The sequence below is a fragment of the Stigmatopora argus genome, chromosome 2 (genome assembly GCF_051989625.1).
Source record: "Stigmatopora argus isolate UIUO_Sarg chromosome 2, RoL_Sarg_1.0, whole genome shotgun sequence".
Lineage (NCBI taxonomy): Eukaryota > Metazoa > Chordata > Actinopteri > Syngnathiformes > Syngnathidae > Stigmatopora > Stigmatopora argus.
Window position 1 is genome coordinate 3386743 of NC_135388.1, and position 13988 is coordinate 3400730.

Consider the following 13988-nt stretch of genomic DNA (forward strand, 5'->3'; position numbering starts at 1 on the left):
TTTACCTTTTCTCAATTTTGATATAAATGGCCATTTCGGCCACATTGTCTTCTTGCGTTATGGCGCTTTGTCACCTAATTTGTGCGCTTATAAGTCGTACCCTCAATTCAGTCATCATTTTTTAAGCGACACACATGGCGTAAATGGGAGAAAATACGGAAATTGTAACATAAATTGCCCCTGACAAGGAGTAATTTGTTGTTCGTCTCGACTTTTAACTTTTGGTCTGGACTTAAAAGGGACGGTGTGACTACGTCTTTAGTGAGAGAATCGGGTACACGCAACCATAACTCGTCACCAGTTAGAGTCGGAGCACATGTCGATAAAATATCCCTCACAGTTGCGGCCGTGAAGACGTTTTCAATTAGCTCACGTCTGTTGTCTATCACAGCTGAATTTTGGCAAGAAAATCAGTCATACGCCCTTTAGAATTGGGAAAATACAAACAGACAACTTAAGGTCTTCAATATCCCAAACCTGAATCTAAAAAAAAAACAACTTAAACATAACCTGCACCGATCACGAGGATGAAAACCGATCTGGAGAAAGTTCGTCTTCCATTACCAAAAACACTCGCGCTCGTGTTGTGGATGACAGAGGACGGTGATTAAAACATAGGAACTCCACCAACGAGGAGATTTGAGTTGGAATTTGAAACCACGACCGCTAAAACCGCCATTCCAACATGCTCTCCATGGCTAATTATACGTTGCAAAAAAGGCACTGGGTTTAATCGATGGAGGATTTTAGTGAGGAAAGGCAAGACAGATTCGGTGGGTGGCCTCACCCTGTTCTTTTTGTACATCTTGTTCTTGAGGTAGCTGAAGGTGCGGCTGACTTTGGTGCCCCCCTTGCCGGCCTCGGCGTCGCTCCGCAGTGACCCTGGCTCTTCTTCCGATATGCTACCCACAAAAAAGCAGACATTTAACATTGGGAATGCATACCTGTCAACCTCTGCCGATAACTGCCCTTATAAATGATTATGATTCCCCTTACAAACCAGTTATCGGCAGAGGTTGACAGGTATGGGAATGTTAGCATGGCGCTAGTTACGACTCTACTGACCTGTATGCAAGCGATCCAGATGTGCTGGAGAAGGACCTCATGCCTGCAAAGAAATGGGAGAGTTAGTCCAAAACTGGATTCTTCATCTAAGTGATGATATCTACATTTCTTTCACATGGTAGGCGAGGGGTGGGCAAACTTTTGAACTTTTCTGTCTAGTTTTTAAATGTTGAAAAGATCATTTAGACTCCTCCTCCACTGAAAGGTTGTGTACAAAGAAATTCCAACACATCAACAAGGGCTGGCTCTAGAGGTGACTGTGTAGTTGCCTTAAAAAAAGTGAATTCAGCCAAAGCACTTTCCTCACATACCTGGAACTCGATACCAATTACCGTATTTTCACGACTATGAGGTGCACTTAAGTCTTAAATTTTCTCCAAAATAGACAGGGTGCCTTATAATCCAGTGCGCTTTATATTTGGAAAAAAAATAACATGTGTCATTCATTGAGGGTGCGCCTTATAATGTCGTGAAGATACGGTACTATATGTGGACCCCCGTCTCTGAGGCTCTTGGCCAATCATTTTAAAGCCTGGTTGTTAGACCAACAAAATTGCGATCACAATGCTGTCTAAAACTGTGCTAATTGTGTGTGTGTCATCGTTTAATTTAAACCTGCACAAAGGACTAGAGATGGAAATTAGCCTCGATTATCGCAATTAATGTAGACCAGACATGGCTGCGATAATGAAAAAGCGCAAAGTAGGGTCTCTCCTATATATATATATATATATATATATATATATATATATATATATATATATATATATATATATATATATATATATATATATATATATATATATATATATATATATATATATATATATATATATATATATATATATATATATATATATATATATATAACTTCAGTGCTGAGTCCTAGTAGCAAGCGGAGGACAGGGGAGTGGCTTCCGTTTGCAAGTTTCAGCGTGGATTATCACATTTTTATGAACTTTAAAATTATTATATATTTTTTTACTTCAGTGCTGAGTTCTAGTAGCAAGACATACAAAAAAAATAAAAAAAAATCCCCCAGAAAAAAAATCCACAATGTATTGAAACCGCGAAAGTTGAAGCCGCGTTATTCGAGGGATTACTGTATTTACATATATATGCTACGTAATATGAATATGAATACGAACATGTTCATTTATATGTGCTGTTATTAAATAAATCAAACTCAAACAAAAGTACGAGAAAACCTAGCTTTCACACACAAGATTGAGCCGTAATTAAAATTGTGATCACGACAACCACACTAGCGCCGACCCGTTCAAATCGAACATCTATCGCCGTTAACATCATTTTAATATGTCTACACTTCACCCCCAAAAAAGGCAAGGTCTGTTTCGCACACCTGCTTCCCATTCTCGGAGTTCAGAAATACTCGGAGGGGTCCTGGCACCAAAATGCAGCGTAGGAAATGGGATAATCCATGTCCCTTATTCCCCGAGCGTCTGCCTTAATGCTTGTGATCAAGATGTTTAAGTTCCTAAATCGCAGGGGACGGACAAAATAAAAAACACTTTCACACTGATGAAGGTACGCGTTGGCCAAAGGCCAAAAGCTGACAAAGGACGACGCCGTTTAGGCCGTTTAGGCCTGCTGCCATTAAAGGCTGCTAAATTTAGACTTAATAGGCGCTACAGGCAAAGTATTCAAACACTAAGAAATAACTAAACACCTGAATCGGAATAAAAATGCTCTTCTTCTGGTTTCGATAAACTTTTTTCGGAACTCCAGATGTTCATTTTGCTGAGCTGCACTCAAAAGTAGACTTTGATCAAAACAGTGGCCGTAAAGCATGAGGTGCATTTTTATTTGCTGAAATTCATAATTCATTTTTCATGTATATTTTAGCTCTCCCTCTGCTTGAGTGGGCCGACCTCTCGTGGACTCGGGTTCACTATGGTGCGCGGGCAGTCCTTTTTTTTTTTTTTAAATACTAGTCCCCGGTCAACGGAAAAGAGGGAAATTTCTTTCACAAGTTTTGTGCTCCAAAGGCCACATTGAACTTTTAGGTCTCGTTTTTAAATGTTGAAAAGATAAAAATACAAATGGACATATACGTGGATACATCTATATATTTTTTTCTTTCTTTTTTACAATATTTTTCAATATTATTTTATAATAAAATAAATACAAATATATTTTACAATATATTTCAGCAGCAACACGTTATTTATTTATTTATTAACTGTGAAAATGAAATTTCCCGAATACGGGATGAATAAATCTAATCTAAAATAATCTAAAGTAATCTAAACTAATCTAAACTAACCTAAAATAATATAAACTCATCTAAAATAATCTAAATTAATCTAAAATAATCTAAACCCATCTGAGATCATCTAAAATAATCTAAATTAATCTAAAATAATCTAAGATAATCAAAAATAATCTAAAATAATCTCTACTAATCTAAACTAATTATATCTAATCTAATCTCTACTAATCTAAACTAATTTTATCTAATCTAATCTAATCTATTTCAAGTATTGTTGAAAGCCTGTTAGGGTAATATAGATTTTCATATTTTTCATCACAATCATAATTTCCAATTTGTACAAAATGTGACAGACACTACAAAAATATTTTTTAGGGATTCAAATTATGAAAGTATTAAGTATTTTGCAAGGCCATTCTAGTGATTTTTTTTTTAAAAAACGGTTCCTATTTTAGCATGAGAACTGAAAAATGTAGACTCCGTATCCCTAAAATGTTCAAAATCAATGAGCACGTATTTGATTGAGATGAAATCAAAATATTCGGCTAAATTTGCCCGCCCTCGCTGTGGACAAAGAAGGAACTGCACGGCGTCTAAGGGGGTGACGTCACACATCCCGACGATGACGGCGGCTAGCGCAAATACTTACTGAAGTTATCGTCATCGTCGCTAGTGGACGAGTCACCGTAAAAGGTGTGAGACTTAGATTTAGTGAGGATGGGAGAAAGGCTGAAGGAGAAGGAAATCCGCCTCCTCCGCCGCAGGCGTCCCACCACTGATAACGCAGCAGGTGGGAAAAGAAGAACCACAGCAAGAAAAATCAACACTTTTTCTGTCACTCCGTGTGACATGTTTAGACAGAATATTATCCCTTTATTAATCAGTAAGATTTGACGACGGAAGATATTTTGTAATTTGTTAGGCTAGGATTTCTTCATATTAGGATTGAAACACCATAAATTTAAATTTAACACCTCAGACTTTTGTTTATCTTGACAAAGTGCCAGTCGTTGTTTATTTTGGTGGTCAAAAAAAATATCAAGATTTTAATATTTTATTTTGGTGGTCCAAAAAAATAATAATTAAATAAATATTTTATTTTATTTTGGTGGTCCCAACAAAAAAATCAAGATTTTTTTCATTTTATTTTTGATGCTCCAATAAATAAATAAATCAAGAATTTATTTTATTTTGGTGGTCTCAAAAAAAATAAAGATTTTTTTTAATTTTATTTTTGATGGTCCAATAAATAGATAAATAAATCAAGATTTTATTTTATTTTGGTGGTCCCCAAAAAATCTAGATTTTTGTATCTTATTTTGGTACCTGAAAAAGTGAGCCCAACAAGAAATCCATACAATAAAACAATATAAAAATATTTAACGTATCCAAAAAAGTGAATTTCATTCCACTGTTTAAAATCCTGCTCATTTCAAAACGTGATTTAATTGTCATAATAAATATTCGTCGACTCATCATTCCCAAGATTTGTCATTAATCCCAATCATTTAGATTTGCAAAACCAGACTATTCAAAGACAAAAAAAATGTGCCAGACGCAGCAAAATCTCTGACGTTGACAATCTTCACCTTCAATAATTTTTCCTACCATATTTCCGCCACTCACCATCAATATCTCTGTGGCTGATGGCGAGCATGGATACGGACTTGGTGAGCGGCAGGGTCATCGAGGGGCAGTTGTTCCTCAAGGGACGATAGCGTCTTGACTGCTGCAGTGACGACAGATCATTGGAAGTGACGCGCGGGAAACGACAAACGTGACGAGCGTTTAAGGACTCCGACCTGTTTTTCCGTGCAGCACGGCACTCCCGCTTCCTCCTGCTCCTCCGTGAGGGACACCAGCGAGCCGCGCTCGTCAACCGAGTGCCGGAGCATTCTGGAAGAGTCGGAGACGCCGGGGCCTTGACTGGCCGGGCGCCGGGCCTCTTCTTGGCCGGCGCTCAGGCCTTCCAAGCTGTAGCTGTGGGGAAACAGAACAAGAACATTACTACCTGGGGTCACTTCAATGTCCATAAATTGTGCTCCGATATCAATATGTCCTCCGTCATCAGCATGGATGGGCTAAGACTGTTTTCAATTACTCGCGTAACTACAGTAGTGCCCTGACATGCGAGCAATTTGAGATACGAGTACAATTTCGGGCAAATATTTATCTTGAGATACAAGACAAATTTTGATAGTGTTTTTTTTCCCCGTTTGTCAGTGCGAATGGCGGAGCGATCGCTAATACGAGAGGAGTATACTACTCGTCATGGGCAAGTGGTTGTGCCTTATCCTATTGTGAGGACATTTGTGTGCATCATTTTGGGAATATTTTGAAGGGAAGACAAAAGCAAACAACCCTCGATAGGTTGCATCTGAAAGTCAGGGTGGAGGCGGGGCAAATAGAGCCAACCCGCCCGGGAGAAGAAAGGTATCTAAATTGAAAACAAAATGAGAATTAAGTTTAGTGTAAGGTTAGATTAAACTTATTTTTGAGTGTGTCTGCATCGTAATCCAAGTTCATTTAAATTTGTTTATGTTATGTTACGAGTGAGTTGCCGTGCATAAAGTCTCTCTCTCTCCCCTCCACAAAATCTGTCTAATTTTAATACTATTAAACACATTTTAGTACTATTAAACCGCTAGTTATGTGTTACTTTGTTACTAGATGGCGAGTTAGAACAAATAAAAATGTTTTTCCAATACAATACCCTGTTTTGGGTGTTTTTTTTCAGAGGATTGGAACAAATTAATTAGTTTTTAGTTCATTTCTAAGGGAAACGTTCGTTTGAGTTATGAGTAAATCGACATACGAGCTCGGTCCCGGAACGAATGAAGCTCGTATCTCGAGTCACCACTGTACAAAAGACTCACCGACTGATTGGGCACTCCGTTCACTTTGGGGAAAATTTTCGACTTTTAAGTGCACCCGATGTGAGTAAATATGTGCCGCGTTGCATTTGTACGGTTTCTTATCACTTAATAAGGGGAATTTCAATCATTAATAAGGGGAGCGATTGGCCGAGGTTGACAGATATGCTCATATGTCATGTCTATAGCCATGAATGAGGTAATTGGCAAGGGACAATTGGCATGCAGACTTTATAGACAATCATTGAAATGGAAGCCAATTGCTGTCTCCTGTAGAGAAACGAGAGCCATTGCCAAGTAGAACACACGCGAACCAAGGTAATAGAATCCTGGCCATTATTGCAATTGCCTTACTTTGAATCACCCCCAAAAAAAGCCTCTAGCGATTTCCACCGGCACGAAAAAACTGCCGGCGATTCAGACAAGATTTGGAAGGCGCGAAATTGACGGCGAATAAGAAAATCCTCCAGCGACAAAAGATAGCAAGAAAAAAATCCACCGTGACATTTCAGGCTAAGCTATACAACTGCAGTAACGATAAATCTGCCTTATCTACTCGCTCGGAGGTTCCACGCGGCACCCCCGTGATCAAGCAAATCGTCGTCCCGTCACGTGGGAACATCATTAACTTTAAGTGGACTAAAAGCGTCGGCGACTGGCTGATTGTCGGCGAGCAGATAAGCGTTGGCTCGGGGTGTCGGTGCCAAGTTCTCCGTCAAACTGAAGCCTTCTTCCTGACATTATTATCACATGGCGCTTTTGCCAAGCCCCGAGGTCGCCCGCTAACATAAATCAGAGCGCTACCTGCTAACTGACCGACCAAATGACGGGATGAGAAATTCCGCCATCAACGTACGGCAAAAAAACCCACACAATTTATCCGCAAAAATGATTCAATTTCAGGTACGAGTCCAGAAGGTCACATGCCCGTGAGGACACATCAAATTTGACGGCATAATTTGGTCCTGAACCTGCAAGGAATAAAATAAAACTACTATAATTTTGTGTTGCTTCTGGGAAGACCGAAAAAAAAAAAGAACTATCTTCATATTTTCGAACCACAGGTGGATGTAGCGCCCAGGCGCTAATTGCTTAGGACTTATTTGGATTTATTTTATGACCCTGTAAGGCACATGTGTCAAAGTGGCGGCCCGGGGGCCAAATCTGGCCCGCCGCATCATTTTGTGCGGCCCGAGAAAGTCAATCATGAGTGCCGACTTTCTGTTTTAGGATCAAATTAAAATGAAGAGTATAGATGTATATTAAATTTCCTGATTTTTCCCCTTTTAAATCAATAATTGTCATTTTTTAATCATTTTTTTCTGTTTTTAGTTTAAAAAATCTAAAAATATATTTTTTAAAAAGCTAAAATAAACATTGTTTTAGATCTATAAAAAACTGAATATTCAGGGCTTTTAATCAAATTATTTTAATTCATTTATTAAAAAAACACCCTTGACTTAGATCACATGTGTCAAAGTGGCGGCCCTGGGGCCAAATGTGGCCCGCCGCATCATTTTGTGCGGCCCGAGACAGTAAATCATGAGTGCCGACTTCTCTTTTACAATCAAATTAAAATAAAGAGTATAGATGGATATTAAATTTCCTGATTTTCCCTCTTTTAAATCAATAGTCATTTTTTAATCATTTTTTTCCTGTGTTTTTATTTCAAAAATCATTTTGTAAAACCTAAAAATATATATTTTTAAAAAGCTAAAATAAACATTGTTTTAGATCTATAAAAAAACTGAATATTCAGGTCTTTTAATCCAGTTCTTTTAATCCATTTAGAGAAAAAAATCTAAATAGATCTAAAATGGTCCGGCCCACATGAAATCAAGTTGACGTTAACGCAGCCCGCGAACCAACCATTTGACACCCTTGACGTAAGGTCATAAAGTCCGTTTTCATATTAATGAAGAGCTCAATCACGCAGACGTCTGTTCTTTTCTCTAATCTGTGACAGTTTAAGAAACGCATTTGCTGCAAAAGACGAGCCTCCGACCGCAAACGCTTGACATTCTATGGGTGTGCATTTCTGTTTGTTTTTAGCGGCATCCGCTACAAAACACGGGTGTGCTACTTAAGCATTCCATGTGGCGTAAAACACATTTCTCACCAGAACAGCTGCCTGTGGCGAAGGAGCAACAATAGAGCAGTTGTTTGCAGAAAAAAAATATATATATAAACAAGAGAGGGGTGCTATTGCTCTATAAAAAGGCTCTAAACGCCAACTAGTCACACAAAGGAATCAATATATTGAGATATACCTTCTCCTGTGAATGGTCAGTTTCCCATTGAGGCTGGAAGGTGATAGATGAGACAGAGAAAATCTATTTTCTCGTACCAGTATATTTTTCTGTTCATTTTCTCCTCTGCCCTTCCCCCGAAAATACCATTTTGTCGACCATTTCTGACCTTTCAAATGCAACAAATTTTAAATTAACGCACACAAAGTATTGACTTAATGTGTCCAAAGTTATGATAGCAACCCCCCAAAGTAGATCGGACATCTTTGAGCGTACTTTTTGTTCCTGTTACAATCCCAATTATCTGCAAATAGCTAATAACCATAAAACCTGATTAAATAACCATACCAATTTTGTGCATATCAGAGTAAATACACACAAAGTGATACTACAAGAACTAGCTCGTGAGCATCAACAATTTGGCGTGCTACATTAAACATGAGCTACACTTTTTTTCGGCATTTTTCACCTTTTTGTGGCAGATTTTTTTTCCCAACATCTATTTATTCCTGAAATTTGGATTGCATTTCTCCTGCACCAGCTCGTTTTTCATTTGTATGCTCCTCTGGAAGCTCCGTGTATAAATTCTTTGACAGTCATGACTTCCGTTTGAAGATATAAGAACGATCAAGAAGTCTGCGATTGTCGAGTGACACGCAAGTTGAGCTGAGTGTGTGACAGTCACACTGGCGGTGGCTTCAAGACAAATGGCTACGCAGCTGTCGCCAACCACAGAAATCAGCAAGCGGGTTCAATGCTCAAATAACAGCGGCTGACTTACTATGTGTATATATATGTACAGTAATCCCTCGAATATCGCGGCTTCACTACATGTCAAATCTTTTTCTCTGGGATTTTTTTTTAACTAAATTGTTTTTTTAAGTTCATAAAAATGTGAAAATCCATACTTTAACTCGCAAGCGGAAGCCACTTCCCTGTCTTCCGCTCAGCACTGAAGAATATATATATCTGCCCATATCTGCTCTACATTAACCGCAATAAACGAGGGATTACTCTATGTATACATATATGTAAATATATGTATATATATTAATGTATATATATATAAATATATATGTGTATATATATATATATATATATATATATATATATATATATATATATATATATATATATGTGTATATACATGTGTATATATATATCCACATATATTTACACACACACACACATATATACATACATATATTTACATATATATATGTCTATTTACTATGTTGCCAACTTATTTATTGATGATGTATTCGTCTGTTGTCGTAATTTGTGCACTTGGCGGTGAAGTATTAAATCTCATTATACTTGCATAATGACTATAAAAACATTATATTCAATTCAATCCAATTTGATGAAGTTCAGTGCTTGCTTTACTATTTTTTTTATTCATATTGTCTCCAAATATCAGTAACCAGCCTCCTCTAACAACAAATAATGTCTATCGGTCGATCACAAGTATAAACGAGAATAAAACAACCCAACTTTGAAACAACTGCTATTTGTTCTTCATGTCAATATCTTATAGTTTTAAGTATTAAAAGTGGTTTACCTCCTTTGGTTCATTGCAGGGCCTCCTCCATGGTTTTTTCCGGGTCCCCAGCTGTGTCGGCGAAGAGGCGAGATGGAGCGCAGGCCGCGCCGGGCCAGAGAGGAGCGTCGCGGAACCTCCGTCACCCTGTCCTTGGCCTCCTCCTCGGCGTCCCCGGCGCCGACGCCAGCCGCTCCCCCGGCGGTGAGGGCGGCCTCCCGGAGGGCGCCCTCCTCCGGGCTCCAGCCGCTGCTGCCCAGACCCTGGCTGCCCTCGGGACTGGAGCTGGAAAGCCCCACGCTAGCGGTGTCGTCCGTAGAGGAACAGGAGATGGACACCTCGCTGGTGCTGTCGCCGCCGCCGCAAGTTACTCGCTCGTCATTCTGGAACGGTCGAGAGGAAGGGGAAATATCAATAGAAGTTTTTTATTTTTTTTATTTTGCGGTTGACAGGAGAATGAGGATGACTGGTAGATTTTTGACTATTTCCAAAAATATTTGTGTGTATTTTAATCAATTCAATTGAGATTATTTTAGATATTTTTCCATTCTAATTCTTTTGAAACCATTTTTTTTATTTCCTCATCCATTTTTGCAAGATTTTTTTGATTGCCACATTTTTTTTATCCCAATTCTGTCCTTGACTTTAAATGAATTTTCATTATCTCAATTTTCGTGTATTCTTTTGTTGGATAATATTTGATCCTTTCAAATCAAAAGCCTTTATTATCATCATACACAGCTGCGTATAACAAAATGGGTGGTGCTACTCCACAAAGTGCGTCTTCCCAGTAAAAAAAAAACTAATAAGTAATATAAAAATATAAAATGTCACATCCTGGCAAGGTAAATTCCAAAAATATTGCACATTGTCAAACGATAACATAAAGCAAATGACTATTTAATTTCCCCTCGCAGAAATACGGCATGTATCATTTAAGGCAAATTTTCACTTGAACATTTTCATTCATTGAAAAAAATTCTCCGTAAGAAAATCTTTCAAAATTAATTTTATGATTCATCATGATTTCAACGGATTCTTATTAATAGATAGTCTAGACAACCTGTGTCACAGTGGCGGCCCGTGGGCCAAATCTGGCCCGCCACATCATTTTGTGTGGCCCGGGAAAGTAAATCATGAGTGCTGACTTTCTGTTTTAGGATCAAATTAAAATGAAGAGTATAGATGTATATTACATTTCCTGATTTTCCCTCTTTTATATCAATAATTGTAATTTTTTAATCCATTTTTTCTGTGTTTTTAGTTCAAAAATCATTTTGTAAAATCTAAAAATATATTTAAAAAAAGCTCAGATAAACATGGTTTTAGATCTATTAAAAAACTGAATATTCAGGGCTTTTAATCCATTTATATAAAAAAATCTAATTATATCTAAAATGGTCCGGCCCACCTGAAATCAAGTTGACGTTAAAGCGGCCGGCGAACCAACCCGAGTCCGACACCCTTGGTCTAGAACACTTTTGTATCTTCCCATTTGTCAAGCATTTTTCCCCGAGAACTGCACATTTTCCAACGTCTTCTAACTATGAAGTCATCCCAGGTCGCCTCTGCGAAGGAATAGGACTCTTAGAGGAACGGCTACCTCTTATTTAGTGGGAATTGGGCACGGAACTTGGCACACACGTATAAATACAGTCAATTAAGAGTTCGTTTGAAGGCGTGATCTCTAACTGTGGCCTATTGTCCCGCCAGCTGCGGCGCAAGAAGCCGCTGACAGAGAGGCTTCTGTCGGGAGTGAAAGATGGGCTTTGTGCCAGCCTCGCCTCGCCTCGCCTCACTTCCTCTGGGAAGTCAGTGAGGTCATGTGACCGACCGCGGGAGTTTTTTTTCCAGGCCAGTCACGTGACTTCCACCGACACTACCTTAAGTAGGGACTCAAATCCCACTTTAGGACATGGTTATCCCGGCCTAGCGCAACCGGGCGCACGTGTCTTGCCGAGTTGTGCGCACACCGGGTCGCTAATTCACGTCTTACGTGGTTGCCAGGGCAACACTTTGTGTGTTTTGTTGGGGCTACAGACTGCCCTGAAAGGATTTTTTATTTATTTTTTGCATCCCGGCTTCCACCTCTTCAACCTGCTGCATTCTGGCAGGTGCGACAGGAACATAACAGCCAAGACAAAGGGGTTAGCGTTCGGACAGTTTCTTCCCAAGAGCTGTCGACATAATCAAATAGGAGAACCTAATCAAGACTTACTGCTATCCACTTTAGTCACTTTGTACCTACTTATTTAGGTCACCACTTATTCAATGTTGACTACTTATCTATGCTGACTACTACTTATTTATTATGTTGACTAGTACTTATTTATTAGTGATTTATTGATTGTGAATTAATTATTTATTGATTATTTATCAGTTGGTTTATTCATGTTATTTGTGCACTTACCCACTTATTTATGTTGTGACTACTTATTATGTTGACCACTTATTTACAGTAATCCCTCGATTATCGGGGTTAATGTAGACCAGACATGGCCGCAATAAACGAAAAACCGCCAAGTTGGGTCACCCCTATTTAAAAAAATAAATAAAAATATATTATTACAGGGGAGTGGCTTCCGTTTGCAAATTTCAGCATGGATTTTCACATTTTTATGAACTAAATATGTATATATATATATATCTTTGTTTTTTACTTCAGTGCTGATTTCTAGTAGCAAGCGGAGGACAGGAGAGTGGCTTCCACTTGCGAATTTCAGCGTGAATTTTAACATTTTAATGAACTTACAAAAAAAATGTAACAAAAACATTTCCCCCAGAAAAAATCTGCGATGTAGTGAAGCCGCGATAATCGAGGGATTACTGTTTTACTTATTTATTGATTATTTAGTTGCCGTTGCATATTGTTGTTATTAGTTCACTTTATGGTGAAAGCTTTAAATTCCATTATACTTGTAAAATGATCATAAAAGCATTCAATTCAATTGAATTCAGTCGAGTCCAATGTTTTTCGAATTTCTTTTTGCAATCAAAAGTGGTCCACTTTGGGATGAATTTGAACTCGGACGACACGACAGTAAGCAAACATAAGTGTCCATATCCCACCTCTGCGCTCAGCAAGCTCTCGATATCGCTGCCCGAGTCTCTGTGGGTGGTTGAGGAGCAACTGCTGACCCTCCTGCTGGACAAGGCGGGCAACGTCGCTGATCGTGAAGTCCCTGAAAAGACAAAAAACCGCAGTGTAAATAGTCAAAAGTAGGCAGGTTTGAGAATAGAGGACGTTACTGACAACAATTCCTTTACTTTAAGCAGGTCTGTCACGCCATGGGAAAAACAAGTTGTTAAAATGCGAGGTGTCAAATTTAGTTCAATGGCGCACTGTTTTTGATAAAAACACAAGTGTGAAGGAGAGCAACTACTGCTGCTCATTTGCATCCCGCGGTTCAACTTCATCCAAGAACTAAATCAAAGTGAAACGCCCTGAAGTTGAAGCCCATCATTGTCAAAGTCAGCTTCTTCAGTTGTCAATTATCCAATGTAACAACTGCCGTTGTTAAACCAACCAATGACGGCATGCTGCGTTCTTCGTCTGGGTGGCTACGTCAACGGCAAACGCCCCCCAAAAATTTAAGAACAGCAGTACTTGCTCATTTAAGGAAATAAAGAAAGAGGAAGAAGCCACAAGAGCCTCGAGCTTTCTTTAGCCGACGTGCAGGCTAAAATGAATGACATCATGTTTTCATTTTGCATCATTACGGCGAGGGGGAAGTTATTCTTTGTCCTCCCACAGAATATTTTTCACTCTTGAGAGGAAGTATAAGGTCGCCTCGTGTTTGTGTTTTACACCGTGGGGTCTTAGATGAGACAAATGGGGACATCCCATTGACAAAGAATGAAAGAGCTAAAGTCAAATACTTCCTTCAAAGTCAAAAGTCCATGTTTTGGCCGAGCGCTGCTTCAAAACATTGTGTTACATTATTAAATGAGTTCATTTGTGAGTAAAGCTGTGGCAAAATTGTAGCAATAATTGAGGATTAGGCCTTCAAGTGTTAATGAAGGCTTTA

The 13988-nt window shown here is 38.7% G+C and overlaps 1 protein-coding gene across 8 annotated transcripts in view; it reads right to left on the reverse strand.

Annotated features, from left to right (window-relative positions):
* The window catches only part of LOC144089059 (uncharacterized), a 90915-nt gene that overhangs the window by 31991 nt on the left and 44936 nt on the right, over positions 1-13988 (reverse strand). For 5 of the 8 annotated variants that reach the window (XM_077619900.1, XM_077619879.1, XM_077619909.1 and 2 more), the window contains exons 11-17: positions 13030-13142; positions 9982-10343; positions 5101-5278; positions 4925-5027; positions 3948-4073; positions 1066-1108; positions 788-902 (exon numbers count right to left, since the gene is read on the reverse strand). In XM_077619900.1, the coding sequence (XP_077476026.1) occupies positions 788-902; positions 1066-1108; positions 3948-4073; positions 4925-5027; positions 5101-5278; positions 9982-10343; positions 13030-13142 (1040 nt within the window). The remainder of the gene's footprint in view (positions 1-787; positions 903-1065; positions 1109-3947; positions 4074-4924; positions 5028-5100; positions 5279-9981; positions 10344-13029; positions 13143-13988) is intronic. The other 3 variants (XM_077619889.1, XM_077619943.1, XM_077619933.1) reach the window with 3 other exon arrangements.